Below are 20,221 nucleotides of genomic sequence, written 5' to 3'. Positions count from 1 at the left end.
AGAGAAAGGCCCTATTGTTCACTCTCTTCCCCTTTTGCATCCCCTGTCTACCGTCTGCAGACATGGACCGAGCAGCTTGCTCTGCAGCTGAGACAGTCCTGCTTTCACACAGCCTTAACTTTCATCCTTTGCCTTGTGTGATAAAATTAATCTTGGACAAAGATCTAGTTGATTTTCTCCTGATAGCCATCATCATTCTTATGAGCCCCCAGACAATGCTTTAAAGCTTGTTCCAACGCTGCTTCTGCTTCAGTCTAACTACATACCCAGCACTATTTTAAGCTTAGGGGAATTTACCAATACTGTCTAGCCTCTCCTAATCTACACCATACACTGATTAGTACAAAACATTAGGTGACCGTGGCTGTCCTGGAAACCTGAGAAGCACATTACCCCATAGCCTGATGCCTCATTCATTCAGCAGGTGTGAGTGAGGCCAGTTCTGTTCCAAGTGTTCCCTGGTACACTCGCAGGGGCCCAGGCCACGTGCAGACCACATTGAGAGTGACCCCAGCCAGATATATTTAAAAGGAACACAGGCCACTGTGAGAAGGAAAGCCAATCCCAGGACAGGGTCAAAGTCCTGAAACCTTGTATATCTGTTGACCTAGAAATTCTTCTAAGAATTTATCTAAAGAAATGTTCATGAAATAAGAGCAGATTTAGTGAGAAGGATGTTAATAGTAGCTTTACTTATAAAAGCAAAATATTTGAAACAACCCTAATGATACTAAATACAGCAAGGTACAGCCACATGATGAGATGCAATGACATCTTTAAGTGCAGTAAGGGTTTTGGGATGGGAAGGTTTGCTTTTAGGAGTTATGGTAAGGAAGGCCATTACTTTAGAAATACAAGGGGATTAAATAACCACCTTTTTTTGTGACAAAAAGAAAGATACCAATCCAGATATGAAGCCTCTCCTCTTCAAGACACGGTAGCTCCCTGTCCTGCCTCTGTCCCTTTACCATACCTTACAGAAACGAGTAATAATAATGATGATGATGGCAATACCAGTGCCATCACCACCCAGCATTTACTGAGCACTGACTCTGCATCTGGCAACGTTTGAAGGGCCTTAATCCTCAGAACGACCCCATGAAATAGAAAGCATCAACCCTGTTTTGCAGAAGAGGAGAATGGGACCGCGACATATCAGTTAACTTCCCAAGCCACACATCGCTGATGAGCAGCAGAGGCAGAATCACACCCAGACGACCCAGGGCCAGAGTGTGTTTAACCACTGTGTTCCCCTGCCTCTCTCAGTGTAGGTCTCTCTAAGGAAGCAGCTGTGATGCTGACTTACATTTGTAGTCACTTGTCTACTTTCCTTACCCAGTTTTGAACTCCTTAAAGCCAAGGTCCCATGATTCTATTCCCAGTCCCTGGGAGGTGCCATGTAAACGTCAGCTGCATGAAAGAACCAGACTTGGTTATCTGTGTGTGATTAAACAGTAACCAATAATGGTAGTGGCAGCTCTCAGTAATTGGCCCTTGCCATGTCCCAGGCCTTATGCCAGATGCTGAAATGCATAATTTCATTTAATTCGCATAACTTCCTACGAGTGGGTCCTCTTATCTCTATTTTACAGATGAGCAGACGGAGGCTCTCTTAGAGCAAAGGCTGAAACAATACTGTATATTTTAGGGGGTCAGTATCTGATCATTGCAAGGAACTCAGAAATCCTGAGGTGAAAAACTGAGGTGATATAATTGTGGTGATAACACGCTGGTATTTGGAACAAGTAGGGTATTGTTCCCTAATTAATTCACTAATGATTTCAAATATTTTTAGGTGTCGATTCCATGCCAGGCACCATGACAGGTGGAGTAAAACATCAAGCTGAACAAGGTGCCACCCTCACAGAGTCACATTCTAGTAGGGCATGTGACTCACACTAATGGGTATTTCATTACAACTGAGAAAAGGAAAGGACACTGGCTCTATGGGAATTGCTAACAAAAGGGGAGCTGAAGAAGCAGTGCCTCAGCTCAGCTCTTATTGTGTCGGAGCAGGAGGAAAAGAGACTCAGCTGTTTGTTCACAGGAGATCTGGAAAGAGAATCCTCAACGGCAGCCCTTCCCTTTCATTCTCCCATCCTATCAGGGTTACTCAGCAAAGGCACGTGGGAGGGCACAATGATACAGTCTTCAAGGACACAAAAAGCCAGTAGCACACAGAGAAAAGCTGGAAGTGTCCACCCTGAGCCGCGGCAGGTAGCATGGGATGTCCCTGAATGCCACACTGGCCCTATGCAGCAGAGACTCACGTTTCTCTGTTGACTGAACGGTGTGGAAGAGCGTCAGGGGCCTCTCGCTGCAGGACGGGGGCTTGGAGTCACTGCTCTTCTTCCGAGACAGGTGCAGCTGGGCATTGGTGAGAGGGATATCGGGCACGGTGTTAAATATCTGCAAACAAAGTTTCACAACAAGGTTAGTCACATCTGTGAACTGGGAAGAAAACAGGCCTGAAGCAGTACAATGGAAAGCTTTGCAGTGTCTTGGAATCAGCAAGAAAAGATCTGAGAAGACCACTGGCAGTTGCTCAAGACTTCATTTTAAACATTTCCAGGAAATCGCATTAAACATTCTCGTTTGGATGCTTATCCCAGAGTTTGATAACCACCCACTTCCATTTCTAACCTCTTCTGCCACAATTTCCACTGAGCGGCTTTTCATTGTTCTCTCCAGGGAAACAGAAAGTAGCTGTGCTCAATAGAAGCCACTGTCTGTTAACAGCACTTGAAGTTTTTGACTACCTTTGTCCAGAACCAATGAATCAAAAATTCCTTTATCTTTCTTCATTGGTTCTAAGTTCTTAACAATTACTTCATAACTTTCTTAAACTGTGAAACATGTATTTAAATAACATTTCATAAAGGGCCGCAGGGCAGGGCACCATTTCCCAATCCTCATCAATTGTCCTCAGCTGCAGCATCCTTGTCTAGTTCAGCAGTTCTGTGTTATCTGTGATGCTGAGCTTTTCCTCGTTTATCTTGATAAAAGTAACACATGCATACACACACACACACACACACACACACGTACTATGGACAATTTGAAAAATGCAGAAAAGTCTCCAGAAGAAAACAAAAAATTATCCCGATTCTACCACTTAGAGATAACCACTGTAAGCATTTAGGTTTTATTTAGTTACAAGCTTCTTTTTTGGAAGAGGGGATTTTATTCTTCTAAAAGTTCATGCTAAAAAATAAGAAGAAAATGATAGACAGAAATCATGATAACTCTCATCTTTATTTCTACAGATAGAAGTATGGCAGACTTTAATAATTATAATAGCTAATACTTACATGGTTCTTACCATGATTATAGTAGTAGCTGCCACTTATTGCAGACTCCCTTAGGTACCAGTCATCATACTGTGTTCTTTTCATGTAGCCCCCTCAGTTCTCAGCAATCCTGAGCAACAGGTAATGTCCTCAGCATTTTATAATGAAGAACTAAGGCTCAGGGAGGTTCAGTAGCCACAATTGTAGATACAATTTCAGAAAATAACAGTTTTTTCCCCCAGATTCCTTTTTAAATGCTTACAATAATACTGATGCTCATTCATTCAATCGACACACACCTTTTAAGTATCTCCTTTATAGTAGGCACTCTGGGCATAACAGTGAAGGAGGCAAACATGTCCTGTGGTTAAAGAGTCTGCCTTCCTGTAGCTATGGTTTACTGAGTCCTTGTCACACCAGGCACTAAGTTAAATGCTTTATATGAATTATCCCAGTTGACGTTAACACACACTTTTCATCATTGAAATTATATTCTTTATTCTGTGTGTATCATATACATTTCATCTAACATTATACCGTATTTCCTCATTAAAAAAATCTTCAGACATGATCCTTAATGGCTGCATAACACCCCCACTATATATTGAAAAATCAAAATTTATGGATCCATTCATTACCATCTCTTACTCTTTGAAGTTGGTCTCCTCCCTCCTGAGTTTTCTCCTTCCTAACAGTCTCTGATGTGTCTAGGGCCACTTTTCACCCATGAGTGGCCCTAGACACATCAGTCTTTCTCATGGTTCTCTCTCCTTTTCTGTGTGCATTTAAAAACAGAACTCAAAAGCTGATATGTAGGAAACAAAATCATAAGAATTATAAGAATTTCAGCCCAAACAGCTGCTCTCCATGGGTTGGCGGGTCCTCGGGCTCCAATGATGCCAGCCAGCTGGTTAAATCAGTCTCACTCCTAAACACAGCTGTCTGAAAACAGCAGTATCATATTTTCCCTAGAGGACTGAAAATTTTCAACAAGATAAACTGAATCACTACACGTAGCTGAGTTCAACTAGGGCAAGGGAATAAGAAGAGAAGGAATCAAAGTAAAAGCAAGAAAAAACTCCTAACTTCCCGACCAGCTGGAACCCCAAAAACAAGTTTACCAGTGCTACAAACATCTCCAGTCTCCTACTGAGCCTCTACAACAGAAAGAAAAGCTCAAGGACTGCAACCTCTAAGAAGCTTTCTCCCTACTCTTTATTTGGTCATCCTCAGGTGACAACCTCACTGTGTACCATTATCATTGACATTTAAAAATGGCTACTAAGTATGAGTTTTGCACCTGCCAGGCACTGTGCTAGGCAGACGCATCCCATGATGCATCTCTAAGCTGGAGGCCAACAGCATAGCAAGCTGGATGACTATCTCACAATGAGAGATTGCCTGCCCTGCCACACAGCTAAGTAGGAGAGTGACCGGGAGTGAAGTCCCAGAGCTGCAGCAGCCATTCATTTGGCTAATCTCCAGGCAATCTTCACTACAAAAGCTGTTGTCCCAAACATACAAAAATGCGTTTCAACCTAACAGTGTCTTCTAGCACCTTTCTGCCTCTGGCCTCAGTTACAGCAACTTCAGCAATCCCTAGCTAAGAGCATTTGAAAATGAATTCAGAGTTAGTGATAGGCCTGGTTCTCATTATTTTCCCTCACATCCTGCTTTGCCTCTGGCCTCCCAATTTTGTCTCTTTTTTTCTAATGAGTTATTGAAAATGAGATCCTCACCCAATTACAATGGGAACAAAAATAACATGGACTTCGATTTCAACTGTCAACAAAAATGCGAGCTTTTACTATTTCCTGAGAACTGTAGTAAATGCTGGAGAAACAAAGAAGAGTAACTTGTGAGGAAGGACCATGGCTTTAGACAGATGCGTGAAAAATTGCTTCCAAGAAAATATTTATGTACAGCAGAGCAGGAAGAGACACGAGAACAAATGAGGAAGAATTCCACTGTGCTCATCAGCTGTTTCCTCTAAAATAATTAAGTTATTCCAGCATAAGAGAATCAGCTCTGCAAGGAGATTTTTGCCATGGGCAAGAGCCATAGTCCCAGGGGCCAGTTCCCTGGGTCTCATTGTGAGCCAGGCCCAGACTCCTGAAGACCGCTGATAGGGCTATTCTCAGGATCAAATGAGATAATGTGCAAGGAAGTACACAGCAAAATGTCCAGTGCCAGACATGTGATTATCATAATTACTATTACACGTTCTTCCAAGGTACAGGGTGCCTTTGCAAATTAGATCAAGTCAGAGCAGACGACACAAACTTTTATTAATGACTCTGGAAAATCATTCCCCAAGTGACTGTTGTTTATTTAACTCTGACACTTGAACACATGCAAATTGTTTAAAGCCTGTTGACTGTCTGGCCATGTGTTTGCCTCTATGCTGAAAGCTCGAGTTAGGATTCTAATGAGAATCTGAATTATTCACAACTTTGTTGGTTATTCCAATCCTATTTCATTTTGGAAGGGATGATTTCAACAGAATCAAATGAAGTTTTCTTCAGTCTGCGGAGAAGAATCACTGTGCAAATGAGCCTGCTGAATGACGGAAGCAGGAGCTCATATAACCTATGAGCCATGGATTTATGGAGTTCTACCATGTGGCTGGAACAATCTACTCATTTCATAGAGACTTTCCAAATTAACACAAAAGGGGGAGATTTATTTTCTGCCCCAAGTGCCCTGTTAATCCTGTCCAAACTCACAAACTAATTCCGACTTAGTCAGGAATGTCTTAGAGATAAAAGTAAGGAAGACTGTAAGCCTTCTGGAAGCAATTGGGGAATAAAATTATAAAGCAAAAATAGAACTCTGGGTTACTCTTCCAAGTATCCCCAATTTCAAGCTTCCTGTAAGTGGAATTAGCAGATCCATAAATACCAAGTTACTGTTTCGCCTTAAGCTGCGAGTACCAGTGGTCAGGGGTGGTTTGGCCTCTGCAGTCAGACAGACCTGAGCTGATCCTGGTTCTGCTTCTCATTCAGCAGGCGGCAGCACCTACAGCTACATGGACCTCACCATCACTGACGCTGACATCACTGCCTAGCCTCACATCAAATACAGGAAAGGAACTTAAGATCATCATACGGGTACAAATGAAGCAGGCTTTGGAGCTAGACGGACTAGAGTTCAAATCCTGACTTTGCTACCTACTAGCTATATAATCTCAGTCAAGATAATTAACCCTTCTGAGTCTGTTTCCCTTGTGCAAGTGGGGATCTAATATCTGCCTTGCAGAGCTACTGAAAAGATAATACACATAAAACGCTCAGTGCAGTATGTGGCAAGAGTAGGCATGAGATGGTGATGGTATAAATGACAATAAAAACAAACAGAATTTGAGCACTTATCATGCTAAGTTATTTACATGGATTATTTTACTCATAATAACCCTGTAAGAGAGGTACTATTATTCTTGCCCTCTTGAGATGAGAAAACTGAGACTCCCTGAGATTCACTGATTTGTCCAAGGTCACACAGAGAAGGAGTCCAGCTGGACTGGGACCTAGATGGCTTGACTGTCTGGGTCTTAAGCACTTGTGGTCTTTATAGCTACCATTAATTTGAGAGACAGAGGACAAAATGGGAAGATGTAAGTTTTGGAGTCTGGCAGATCTGATTTTAGTCACTTACTAGCTCTGTGACCTGGGCAAATTATAAAATTCTCTGACCTTCAGAGACCTTATCTGTAAAAAGTCCTAGGACTGTGGTGAGGACTGAAGCGCCTAATACAGTTTGACATTCAGTATTCAAAAGATATTACTGTAGTCAATAAAAAAGGAGACATACAAGAAGCGAAATAACTGGAGATTCAACAATGGATTATTTGCAGTCAGGACATGAGGATTTAATTTATAAGTGTAAATTTAATTACTGTTCTTTGCAAAACATTGATCTTAACTGCTTACAGCAATGGCAGAATTTTCTGTTCTTATTCCCTTGCACTGTCTACAAAATTTAAATTTCACTGATTCCCCTCTGGCCCATCTTGACATTGCAGAGCATTGACACTTGTGGAATTTGTTTTTATCCATGTCACATACACATTTTTAGACCTTCTTCAATCCCATCTGTCACATGTGCCTGCAATTTAAAAGGATTAGGAGTCTCCCTGTAATGTGTGTGGTGTACTCTTTATTATGTGCTGTGATTTTTATGGGAGGGAAATTAGGTCATGATGAAGAGCTCCTAGTCTATAACTGCAAAGTAGCTCTGAGACAATAAATCAACAGCAGAGGCCTGGGGATTACAACGCAAAACAGAAAGGTTTATATGAGAAATGAGACTGAGCATGTTCTCAAGACACAAATGCACCAGGGCCCATAGTAATGTGGGACTGGTTTGTTTGATGCATTAGGAATGTAGACCTACCACTGTTGAGTACGGCTCTCTCCTTCTCATGACAGACAATGCAGCAGAGGACTGCATGGTTCAGGAGAAGCCATAAACCCAGCACCTTCACAGTGGAAGCCAGGCAAGTCTTAGCAGGGCTTATTTATTGTAACTGTTAAGAAGCCAAATTCAGAGGCTGTAGCTGCAGAGGTTTTTTAAGGACAGTTGGAAGTCCTATGCCCTGTTGATATCAGCATTTTGGCAGAGGGATCAACAATTTAGAAAGTAGTTTGGGGAGTTGTATTAAAAATCTCTCAAAAGGAACCAATTACATTTAGTAACTGAGGGTATATATAGACAGTTTGGGTAATCCATGGAGAGCTGTGATTTTCCATATCTCCAAAAAGATTCTATTTCCTGTTCTCTTTGCTGACAAAGATGGATAGATGAAAACACAACAACAATCTCCACCTTTATTTGAGTAATATTAAAGGAGCTTCACAATTCAAACAATTACTGGTTTATCTAGGATTTATTGGGGGAAATACATGTGTTCAAATGCACAACCTACCTTATCACATTAATGAAGAGTACCTTACACAGCACTTACCACTAAAAAAAAGAAAATAGCCCAGTGGCAGAAGCATTCTAACCTAACACACAAGTAAATCTAGCTTGTTTCTGAACCCTAACAAGGAGAGGAACAAAAAGAGTACAAGCAAGAACCATTGGAAGGAAAGTCAACAAAAAATTTAAAAATAAAAATCGATGAACAAACTACAAAAGCCGTGACCATGGGACAAGATTAGCTTCCTGAGTAGGCAAGAGTACCAACGACTATCTCAATGCAGTGAAGCTCCAGGCATACCTTTTTATTAATTTCACATATCAACAACTGTTTGAAATAGCAAAGAAATAAAACGCGACTTCTAAACACCTGTCAGTTGCCAAACCAACTATATTTTATTAATGGATGCACATTTTGTGCACAAAGTCCAGAACTAGTGCAATGGATTTCAATGTTACCAGTATTTTGGTAAAAGCAGATCAAGGCGCATTGGTGGCCCAAATCAGTTCAAATTGAGCTAACTACATTGTAAGCCACTAGCATTTGACTGGGAATGCGAGGTTGCTTAGGATTTAGTCCTTAGTCCAGTTGTCAAGCAGGGTCATCCATGATTACTAGCTCCTCTCCTTGACATCTGAGGTTAAAAGTTAACACATTAAAAAAGGGCACTGATCTTTGGGGATTTCTGAGAATTAACAGCTCAAGGATCAACACTCTCACCTCTTCCAAAGCTAACTGATGGACTGGGAAAGGAATTATTATAACTTACTTTGTCAAACATTAATAGGCATCAAAAGAGGCAATGCTGACAAAAGCCTGTAGTACATAACACATGAACACACATACATCCTGCTCCATGTACAGAAACCCTTTCGAGTGCCACAGTCACAAGAAACAGCATGGACTGTTACAGAACAAGTGCAATCCTACTATTATGTGTTGGAATTTAACAGCAAGGGGACACACACACACACACACACACACACACACACACACACACACACACAGTAGCCTGAAATTTCATGTTGAACCAAAACTATGAAAAGCAGGCAGTTTGTTTTCTTGATAAGGTTGGCCTTCTTAAACATCTAAAATTGTCATCGTCATTAGCAAGTAAGCCTTTAAAACACTAGGTAAAGGGAAAACCTTGTAAGAAATATAATTTCTGCGCTTTGAGATCTTGGACCATGACAGCATTCAATGTTTTGTTTGTTTGAAAATCTTAGCTAGAAGCATAAAAATACTGGTTGCTTTTACCATCACCTTAAGTTTTTGCCTACTTTATGTTTTAAGACTCAGTGTGATAAGGTATGAGTTTGGGGAAAAGATTCTGTTCATACGGAAATGGTAATTTTGCATAACTGACTGCTACCTTAACATAGCGTGGGAGGAGCCAAAATCTTTGCCATCTGAGCTTTCAACTCTGAAACTTGACTGTAGGTAAAAAGAGCTACACCATCAAATCTACTCTTTAGTTCTCATATAATTCAAAGAGAGTCCAGCGTATGGATCATTAATGGGAAATGATGCTATGAGCTAGTATTTCCCCTTAGGAAGTCTGGCCAAAAAAAAAAAAAAATTAAGAATCTCTCTCTACCCTCCAAGCAAAGCCTGTAGGTCAAAGGTGACACTATCTGAGCTGCAGGTTTAGAACAGTATGGTTAACTCTACTGTGTTGCTATTTATTTAATGTGTGATTTTGATGTCAGCAATCAAAGTACTATTTGGTTCAGCTTCCAGGGATGTCTTTCTAAAGTGCTGACATAATCATTTTAGCCTCTACTTGGAAACCTCTGAGAGCTCCCAGTTTTCAGGAGTCAGTTCAAAACCTTTTCCTACAGCTTTCAGGACCCTTAGCAAATGGACTGAATCCAGCTCTCTGGCATCATCACCCACTACTTGCTAACCAATAACCCACAGTCTTTCACAACCATGTCATTTTAACACAAACAACTTGATTAATGCTGCTCCTCTGAGTGGCTGTCCCTCCTATCTCTACTCTTTCTCTGCCTAGAAAACTTCTATTGATCTGTCAGAGCCCAATGCCACTAGAATTAAATTATTTCTCCTCAGTGATGCCATAACACTTTATTCATCCTACTGGAGGTCATTTAGCACATTGTATTACAGTTAGTTCTATCTTGATAAAATGGGAGTGCCTTGAAAAATGAAGGACCTATTCTACTTATCTTTGGCCAATGGGAGATATTCAATAAATGTGTACTGCATTGAACAGAGATAAACTAGAGTAGATTTTGAAAGCTTGGGTTCTGAGAGTAGTACTAAGTTCAACCCCTGTTCCTCTCCTAATCAGCCGCTTCTTAAAATGTCTGCACTTCAGGCTTATAATCTGTAAAAACAGAGCTAAAAATATTAACCTTATAGGGTTGCTGTGAAAATTGAATGATGGATATAAAGCTGCTTAGCACAATATCTTGTAAACAATAAGCGATAAGTAAAAGTTAGCTATTACTATCATCATCATTATTATTTCTGGATTGTATTCATTTAAAGGATTCATTCATTTAATTGAGTAAACAGTCAGTATGTATCACCAACATAGAAAAAAAAATTTCCATGAGCCCCCAAACATAATATCATATCTCCTAGTTGTTTCCTCTCTGTCTCCTCCTAATGTAGGTATTTATTTCCCAGAACTGTGCCAAACACTGCTTCCCTCCCAGGTCTGTGAGAGAGGTGGAGGACAGAGGTTCTGGACTACTGTGACAGGGTAAGCAGGTCGCTACTGCGTTCTATCTGACCAAACTCAAGTTGTGTGTGAAACACATCACTATGGTTCCCAGGAAGAAGACATAGATGGATTCTCTGGGTTGCAGGGAGAGGGTGTTTCTAGCTTTGCAGGTACTATCTTGAGGGCGTGTGGATGTGAGTGACAAAATAAAGGAGATCATGTTCACTGTTAACCCTTGGCTGAATGTCTAGTGTCAACCCTTGGAAAACAAGAGAAAGACACACAGGCAAAGAGAGAAAAGATTGTATGCCTTAGCTAGTTAGAACACAGAGGTCTCTTACCTTCTATTGAAAAAGAGGTGTTTTACCAGGTTAAAGAAACTGGATTACCCACTTCTCTTTCCTTTTTCTTTAATGCCAATCTTAAAAATGTTTTTCCAATTTTAGATATTTATGAGTTGGTTCTCCACACCCAGGCTCACAAAGGGCGTTTAAGGGCTAAAACTGTCACTACCACCAGATGCCTGAGGCCCCTGGTTGAATAAAAAATGGCAGTGCAGAGAAGAAGCGGAAAAGCACTCTCCATAAAAACACTGGGTTGCTACCCAAGCTCAGCACAAGCCGCTGATAAGAAAGCAGAGTCATTCCTAAAGGGAACTAAATGCAAACTTGCTGGGTACCGTAGATCCCCTGCAAAGATAACGGTCAACAATCCTCCCACGCCTGTGTGCACACACTGTTCCTCCCACCCAGAGGTGGCTTCTCGCTCCCCCTGCCTTGAATCTGGCTGGACTTGTGACTTGCTTTGGCCAACAGAATATGACAGAAATGATACTTTGTTCCAGGCCTAAGCCTTAACAGCGCTTGCTATTTCTGTGTTTACTCTCTTGGAAGTTGGAGCTGGACTCCTGAATGATGGGACAGCACCTGGAGAGAGGGGGGTCTTTTGGAGGAGGATCAAGGCATTCTGGTCCACAGCTAGTACCAAAGTCCCAGTTGTGTGGAGTGAGGACACCTTGGACCCTCCAGTCCCAGTCAAACCACCCCAGCTGATACCACAAGGGGCACACATGAGCCCTTCCCAAATTTCTGACTCACAGAATTGACAGTAATAAAATAATTGCTATTTTAAGTCACTAGGTTTGGAGATGATTTGCTATATAGCAATATAAAATCAAAACAGGCATCTTATGGCTCTCTCCATCTCTCTGTCAATGGAGTGGCTCCAATGGCTAGATGCCTGGGTTTCCACACCTTCTTTTCAGCACTATGCTCCATTTATTCCTAGAGCCCTCCTAATGATTATTCTGAAGCACAAAGTAAATATCTTATATAAAATGTTAACATGAGAGAATACTATGCCAGTCGCTAAGGGGGATATATACTTCAGCCCTGCAGTGGGGCTTGTTTCAAGCAAGCTTGTTTCGTATGAAAAGGTGCTGCTGGAAAGCATTTCTTCAAGTGGGGTTTCAGAATTTTGTCTAACTTTTGACACTAAAGACTAGATAGAAGAATAGTCACCCCTAGACATCTGTGTGTGTGTGTGTCTGTGTGTGTCTGTGTGTGTGTCTGTGTGTGTTTCTATTATAGAAAATTAAAGCCAAGTCTAAGGAAATGCTTGGTAAATATTAACGAAGACCTTACATACTATGAATTTTTATGTTTTAAAACATTTTATTTATTTATTTTAGATGTAGGATCTCATTGTCACCCAGGCTGGAGTGCAGCGGTGCAATCATAGCTCACTGTAATCTTGAACTCCTGAGCTTAAGTGATTCTCCCACCTCAACCTCCCATAGCTAGGGTTATAGGCATGTGTCACCACATCCAGCTGATGTTTCATTTTTATTTTTTGTAGAGATGGAGGTCTTGCTATTTTGCCCAGGCTGGTCTCAAACTCTTGGCCTCAAATGATCCTCCCACCTTAGCCTCCCAAAACACTGGGATTACAGGTATGAACCATCGTGCCTGGCCAACACTGTGGATTTTAAAGAGCAAGTCTCTGACAACATCCTTCTGAGGACATAAAATTGCTCTGGATTTGATGGCTAAAGTTAAGTTCTATTGGCAGGGAGTTTATACAAAGTATTATCACCAGAAAGCCAGAGGCCAGAGCATAGCCATGGATGCTTAGAATTGTTGTGAGGTGAACACCACAGACTTCCAAAAAAGACTGAGGAAACATTTCCTTGCTTTATACCGGGCTAGGCCTGAAGCTACACTGAAAAAGGAGTCAAGATGGCTTATTCCAGTTGCTTTCACAAAGACAACAAACCCTATGAATATGAAGGACGACCTTCCCAGAGTAACATACATGTACTGTTCTCAGAAGTCATATACCGTAGCTTTGGTAATATTCTATTGATCACATAGGCTAGCTCTATTCAGAGGTGGAGGGGCCTAAACAAGGGAATGAAGACTGGTGGACAGAATCACTGGGAGCCATGTTGGAGGCTGGCTGCCATATTCACCCAAAACCAATGTACTGGTGCCTACTGAGGAACAAAACACAACGTCCCTGCTTTCCTGAAGCACACATGCTTGAAGAGGTCAGAAAGCCAATGGATCTAATCATTAAGAAAATTTTATTATATGCTCTATAATTTATGAAGTCCTATGTGTTAAATAAAATTTATAGGAGGCCATTGGTTTGGACTGAGCTCCTGCCCTAGGCTCAAGAGACCAAACCAAAATGCAGTCACTCCTGCTGAAGTTCTACGCCATCAGGTCAAACATAAGTTGTTTGTCTGACCTTCCAATAAATGAGGGGAGAGATAACAGGCAAATCCCCAGACAGGCCAGTTTTAGTCAGCACATAAGGAAGTCCCCTCTGCTTTAACTTTTATAAGGAAAGTAACTTTAAAACAATTAATCTGCTTTTTGTTCTCTTCTTTAGCTCTATTCTGTCTATAAAGCCAACCTCCTCTGCTCGGCTTACTGGCACACTCATTCTATTTTACAGAACGAGGTATTGCCCAATTCTAGAATCTCAAATAAAAGTCAACTAATATCTTTAAACTTGTTGTAATTTTGTCTTTTGATATATGAAAATAGACAACGTGGAATAAAAGGAAAAGGGAATGGTGGAAGTTGGGATTATAATTTCAAACAGAGAGATCTAGGTAGGATTCACTTAGTACACTTGAAGGAAGTGAGGAAATATGCCATGTGGTTTCATGGAAGAACAGTGTTCCAGCCACTGGGAACAGCAATTGCGAAGGCCTGAAGTAAGAATGTGCCTGAGGTATCCAAGAAACAGCAAGGCAGAAACAAGATGGCTATAGGAGAGATGCAGGAGATGAGATCAGATAGTAACAGTAAGAGGACAGAGACTATGTGGGCGAATGTATGAAATGGGAAGCCACTGGATGGTTCTTAGCAGACAACTGATACTATCTGACTTAACATTTTAAAAAGTCTCATTCTGGTGACTGATACCAGAATTGACAGGCCAAGGGTAGAAGAAAGAAACAAGTTAGGAGGCTCTTGTAAATAGACAAGAGGTAGTGGTAGCTTACAACATTATCAGTGTAGGTGGTGAGGCATGGTCAGATTCTGGAGTTACTGTGCATGATTAATTTGCCATTCTAGGCAAAGTTTTTATTTAAGAGGAACAGCATTTTTTATTAGATTCCAGATTTATTGCTGCCAAATGGTGCTTCAGGGAACCCTGCACAAGTTCTGAGAAGCTTCATAGGGATGTGTGTGTAAGAGCAATGAAGTGGGTCAGAGGACTGAAGCTTTATGTCCCCTCCCCAGTTTCATAAGGGCAGCTCTGCATGAACATTCTTCAAATTGGGGGATGAGGAAAACCTTCAAAAGAAAGACTAGGAACTCCGATTCCCCAAAAGAAAAGACAGACCATAAAAACACACGCACACAAACTGTATAAAAAATACAACACCATTTATAAAATTGAAAGGCAAACTATAGGTAAAAATATTTGCAACACAAGTGAAGAAAGTTAAATATTCCTAAATTTAAAAAACTCATAAATTCGTAAGAAAACAATCAAGTAAGAAATGGGCAAAGGGTGTTCCCACAATGAGGCTCATAAGAGTACTTCCTTCATTGAATTGCTGTGAGGATAAAATAACAATATATATATAAAGTGTTTAACACAGTTCCTGGCACAGAATGCTCAATCAATTTTACCCACCACTGCTGCCACCATAACCACTGCTGCTGTCATCGTAACTACCACGGTTGACACCTTTACCACCACCCTTACGTTATCATCACCACCATCACCACCATCACTACCACCACCAGCAACTTCATCATCATGACAGTGTAAGAGCGATGGCAATGCAAATCTGAATCAACTCTGAAGGTCAATTCCAATGCAGCTTCCCCCCAAGTACATTCTTCACTTGTGATCAATTACATATTACCTTTTCATGGTTTTCGATTAGGATCTCAATGACAATGTTCTGAAATTTGATGTCCATGATGGCTGCTACTGTTTCTTCCTGAGGCCTCAGCAGAGTGGGTCCAAACACTACGCCAAGGTTTGCCACCGTCATCAAATTCTGCTTGTGGTTGTTAGCAACACTGGGAGGAAGGAAAAGAAAAGGTACCAATGAGAGAAAGTGTACACAGAGATACCAACCTCCCTGTAGCCTTCCTATCTTCCTATCTACAGACTCCTCATCTGTAGGAGCCAGAACTTGGGACATCGTCAGATGCCACAGGAGTCAGAAAATCTACCACATTTCAGAAATCTTCAGCATCCAGGTTAATTTGCTATTTCAGGATATGACACTCTTTATCATTTCCATTTTGCCTAGAACAACCAACCAACCAAAGCAACTATCTGCCAAATTACTAATCTTTGAACATCTGAATCCCTGTTTTGCAAGTCCAGGTAAGTGCTAATCCCTCTTAATTACAATTTATGTACTTGGCAGCTGCTTAAACTGCAATCATTAGCATTTTTCTCCATGGCAAATGGAAAATTTCTTGATGGCTTTAATACATTTGCAAACATAAGCACAAAACAGACATAATTTTTTAAATGGGCAGATCTGGATATTTAAAACCAAGTCAGGAAATTCTGCACTTTAGATTTAAAGTATTAAAGGCTGATCAGATTAAACATGTGGCTCACATTAAGTGAAATGTGGCGCACATTAAGTGAAATGTGGCATAAACAGAAATAAAAATGCACTAGTGCATATTCATCTATATGGCTGTGTTTATATTGTCACTTATACTCAAAGTCTAACAAACACACAGGGTCAACAGTCGCTAGGTCTGGGTAATTTGCTAAAGACATAGGCATATTTTTGAGTAAACAACTACTCAAAAGATGTATCTGAACTCCACATGCAGGCCACCAGGACATAGCTATAAAACTCAATTGTTCACTTGTTGGCCCCATGTATAAAAATATATAAATCATCTACTGGCAACAAATAAGTTAAAAGTTAATGCCATTCAGTTTTGTTGAGAAAATATCAAGAACTTACCTAAATCACCTGTTACAAGAAGGAAGCTATTCATTACTAATTTGAAACTAGAGACAAATTGGGTAGAGATAGGCAGTTTGCACAGACCTACCTCCCTAGCATTTAGTGCTATTTATATGGAGTACTTTTTCACACAATTCTATAAATGCCTGCAGTGTTTCTCTGGTATACTTTTTTTTTTTTTTTAAAGGAAGAAAAGAGATTATACTGCCTTCAGTGCTGGTTTTTAAACTGAGCCTTTATTGAAATACTGTATCAACCCATTTTATTAGCAGATGTGTACTTTTCTATAATTTTTTTAGGGCTAAGAGTTTAACTTTCTCCTCTAAAGGTGGGCAGACCATGGTTAGGTTTATGAAACTTTTAACTGTGGCACAGCCCAGTTAGAAAGAGGATTTGCTTTTTGATTGCTAAGCAACACCTGCAGCAGGGAGAGTGGCCTGTTTCTGGTCCACATAAAGAATATTTTATAAACATTTTCTTAGTTCTTGCTGAGTCTCCTGGTTTTACTTATGTTTTCCATTCTACCCAGAATCACATCACATTTCCAGTCTGACGAAGTTCATGCAGATAGTCAAATTCTAACCTGGCAAGGGGGAGAGACTTTGGTTCTGCGGATCAGTCAATCGGCAAGTATGTCAATTTACAAGCTGCTTTTAACATCACTACTTTCAACATCAGCTCCTCTGTGTGGGAAGGGAATTCTAAGTCCTTATACTTCCCCTCCCAAAAGAGCTAAGTCATTAAACTTACCCTCTTGTCACAAAAGTCCCATGTGCAAGTGAATCAACAAGCTATTTTTTTTTTTATGACAGTACCTTCAAATTGTAGACCAGTATAAAAATACATGGTTTGGATGATAATCATTTTTCCCTGTCAGGCTTCTCCACACTACATCTGACTAAAGCAACAGTCTCCTAACTAGGACTCCTGACCCAAGAACCTCTAACTTCAGCTTTATCCTCCCTGCTATCAGCAGCTCCACCTAAAACTCAGCTCTCAAACCTCCCCTGGCGAGAACACAATGGCATGGCATATGTGAATGGTCAGCAATGCTTTTATTGTTTAATTGTTCTGATAATGATGACTGTAAACCTGTCATGGGCCCCACTGTTTTTCTTTCTTTCTTTCTTCTTCTTCTTCTTTTTTTTTTTTTTTTTTAAACAAACAAGGCCTTTCTCTGTCATCCAGGCTGGAGTGCAGTGGCATGATCATAGTTCACTGCACCCTCACACTCCTGGGCTCAAGAGGTCTTCCTGCCTCAGCCTCCTGAGTAGCTACCACCACCACACCTGGAGAGTTTTTAAATTTTTCTGTAGGGACAGAGTCTTGCTATGTTGCCTAGGCTGGTCTTGAACTCCTGGTCTCAAGTGATCCTCCCAGCTTGGCCTCCCAAAGTGCTGGGATTGTAGGCGTGAGCCACTGTGCCTGGCCTATCTGACTATGTTTAACACAAAGTCTGAACTCTTATAAAACAGCATACCTTTCCTCAAATCACCGCTAAGCCTTCCTGTGCCACTTCCCAGCTCCTGGTCCCTGGGCAGAGTGACTCAGTATTTCTAAGCTTTGGGTTCCTCATCTTTAAAAAAAAAGAAGAGGTTAGGTGAATAACATACCTACTTCATGTGAATGTTGTACAGATTAAATGTGATAATGCATGGGATATGTGGTAATTATCATACTAATTCACTTTTCACTCTCATTCCACTTCCACACCTCTCTGCCTTTGTCCATATCATTTCTCTGCCTGGAATGTTCTTTTGTTGCTTTCTTTGCTTGGCAAACTGCTAATATGCAAGGCTCAGCTCAAATGGCCCATTCCTTTCTGTACCTTCCTCTCACCTTTCTCCAATCTTCTGTTCCCAAAAAAGGCAGAAGTGTTGGCCTGCTCCTGCATTTATTACACAGTGTTATCATCCCTACCAAGGCCTGAGAAGAGGAAGTATGGTATTTCATTTGGTAGCACCAGTGCTGAGCACACTGCTTGGCACAGGAGATGCATAATGAGCATTCACTGAGGCATTAAAAGATGAGGGGAGTTTCTGAGTAGGCCTAAAACAATTATTCCCAACCCAGCTACTTACTCATTAAACTTCGAATTATTGTTGATGATTTTTGGGGAATGTATCTCAACTATCCCCCAACCTCCCTTTTTAAAGTCTTAAGCTAGTTCCACTTCTTAGACTTAATTAATGAGTAATAATTACTTGGATTTGCAGGCCCCAGTGCCCAAAGGCATTTGGAAAAAAGGTATTGTAATTCTGGATTAGCAACTGTGAATATAAATAAGCTTGAGGTTACCCAGCATAATTCATTTCCCTTTTAATGATCCATGTTATTTTAGAACTTAAAAGACACATTGATCTAAGTCTTAGGAAACTTTTTTTGGGGGGAGGGGGTAGTTACACCTTTCATTATTAATGACCATTATCTTTCGGCACACTGAAGTAATAAATTGATCTGTCAACTTGATTATTACTGCTCACAACTTGGTACAGCTATGTTCATTACTCCAGAATGAATTATTAATGGCTTGAGATCTCTACGTATCCCGGACAGAAAGACCTAGACCTTAGCCTCTGCAGGCACTAGCCATCCATTATAGCTGGATGAATTTACAGATGTGTGAGAAACAGGCTGGCAGAGCACTGAGGAGCCGGTCCAGCAGAGGCCACGGGACTCGTTCATTAGCAAGGTCTATAAAACACAGAGAACCTGCTGTTTTGTTAAATTGAGCTGTCTGAGTTCCTCCTCACACAGCTCAGAATGTCATGTTGAGTCTTGACTTAAATCTACACAGAGAAGTTTCTTGTACACTTCACACTGCAGTGAAGGAGTCTGTGACACATGCCTTTCAGATCCCTACATCCACAGGCTGTAATGTCTTTTGAAAGAACTGCCAATTCTATAGGCTTCCTCTGGATGCTGCAGAGAAAAAGTTTTGCATGTGACATTCATTTGGGAGAGACCCAGTTTCTTCTGTGATCATCAGAATGGCTGCATCCACTGAGAAGCAGTGGATCTCCTGAGGGGCATGACTTTAAGGCAGTTGTTGGGGGTGGGGAGGTATATGTACCCCATGTTCCAGGCAGTTCCCTCATGAACTGGAATCAATGAGGAAAGAGCATGTTCCATGGAAATGGCCTTGGCAGAGGGGACTCTTGCCACCTTTGCTTTAAGGGGAAATAGATGGAGATGCTGTTTTGGTCTGATATCCTTTGAGAGGCAGAAGGAGGTAAATCACTTTCAGATAAAGATGGTGGTGAGGAGGGTGGCAGAGGGAGCATTATGACGGGCATAGACAGTAGCCAACCCTTGTGGGGCTTGTAAGGCAGAGACCCCCAGGCTGTCAAAGGGATCACATCTGTTTTCCTAGAGTTTAAACGAGAGCCAGAGCTCTATAAGTGCTACGTAGTACTTTAAAACACCAGACTGGTCCTAAAGTAGTCCAACAATACGTAAGCTTATTGTAGGGGTTGCAGATAAGTTTCATCTTGAGGCCTAGAGTGCTATGTTGAAAAATGTCAAAGAGGAGTACTGGCTCCACTGGATACAATGTAGTGACAGATTTGCAGTGTGCCATGGGTTGGAGGGGTGGAGCAACAGCTCATCCCACTTATCCACCATCACTTACTTGTTTGCTTCAGCATCCAATATTAAACAGGAACTTAGGCTTACAGAGCGTTTTAGACTTTTTTAAAAAGTTCTACAACAACTTTTTATGTTTATCTGAACTACATAATAACTCTCTAACAGTAGCGCTCAAACTTTCTGACAATGACCCAAGGTAGGAAGTATATTTTACCAAGCAATACACACATACGTAAACAGACAGGCACACACCCCCA

The 20,221-nt window shown here is 41.0% G+C and overlaps 1 protein-coding gene across 5 annotated transcripts in view; it reads right to left on the bottom strand.

Moving 5' to 3' along the window:
* ARHGAP26 (Rho GTPase activating protein 26) overlaps positions 1-20,221 on the bottom strand; it is a 459,132-nt gene that overhangs the window by 92,432 nt on the left and 346,479 nt on the right. For all 5 annotated transcript variants that reach the window (XM_010388274.2, XM_010388276.2, XM_010388277.2 and 2 more), the window contains 2 exons: positions 15,297-15,456; positions 2,271-2,409 (listed from right to left, as the gene is read on the bottom strand). In XM_010388274.2, coding sequence (XP_010386576.1) covers positions 2,271-2,409; positions 15,297-15,456 — 299 coding nt within the window. The remainder of the gene's footprint in view (positions 1-2,270; positions 2,410-15,296; positions 15,457-20,221) is intronic.

This window comes from Rhinopithecus roxellana, chromosome 3 (assembly GCF_007565055.1).
Source record: "Rhinopithecus roxellana isolate Shanxi Qingling chromosome 3, ASM756505v1, whole genome shotgun sequence".
NCBI classification, from domain to species: Eukaryota; Metazoa; Chordata; class Mammalia; order Primates; family Cercopithecidae; genus Rhinopithecus; species Rhinopithecus roxellana.
This window is presented reverse-complemented; position numbering and strand designations above follow the sequence as displayed.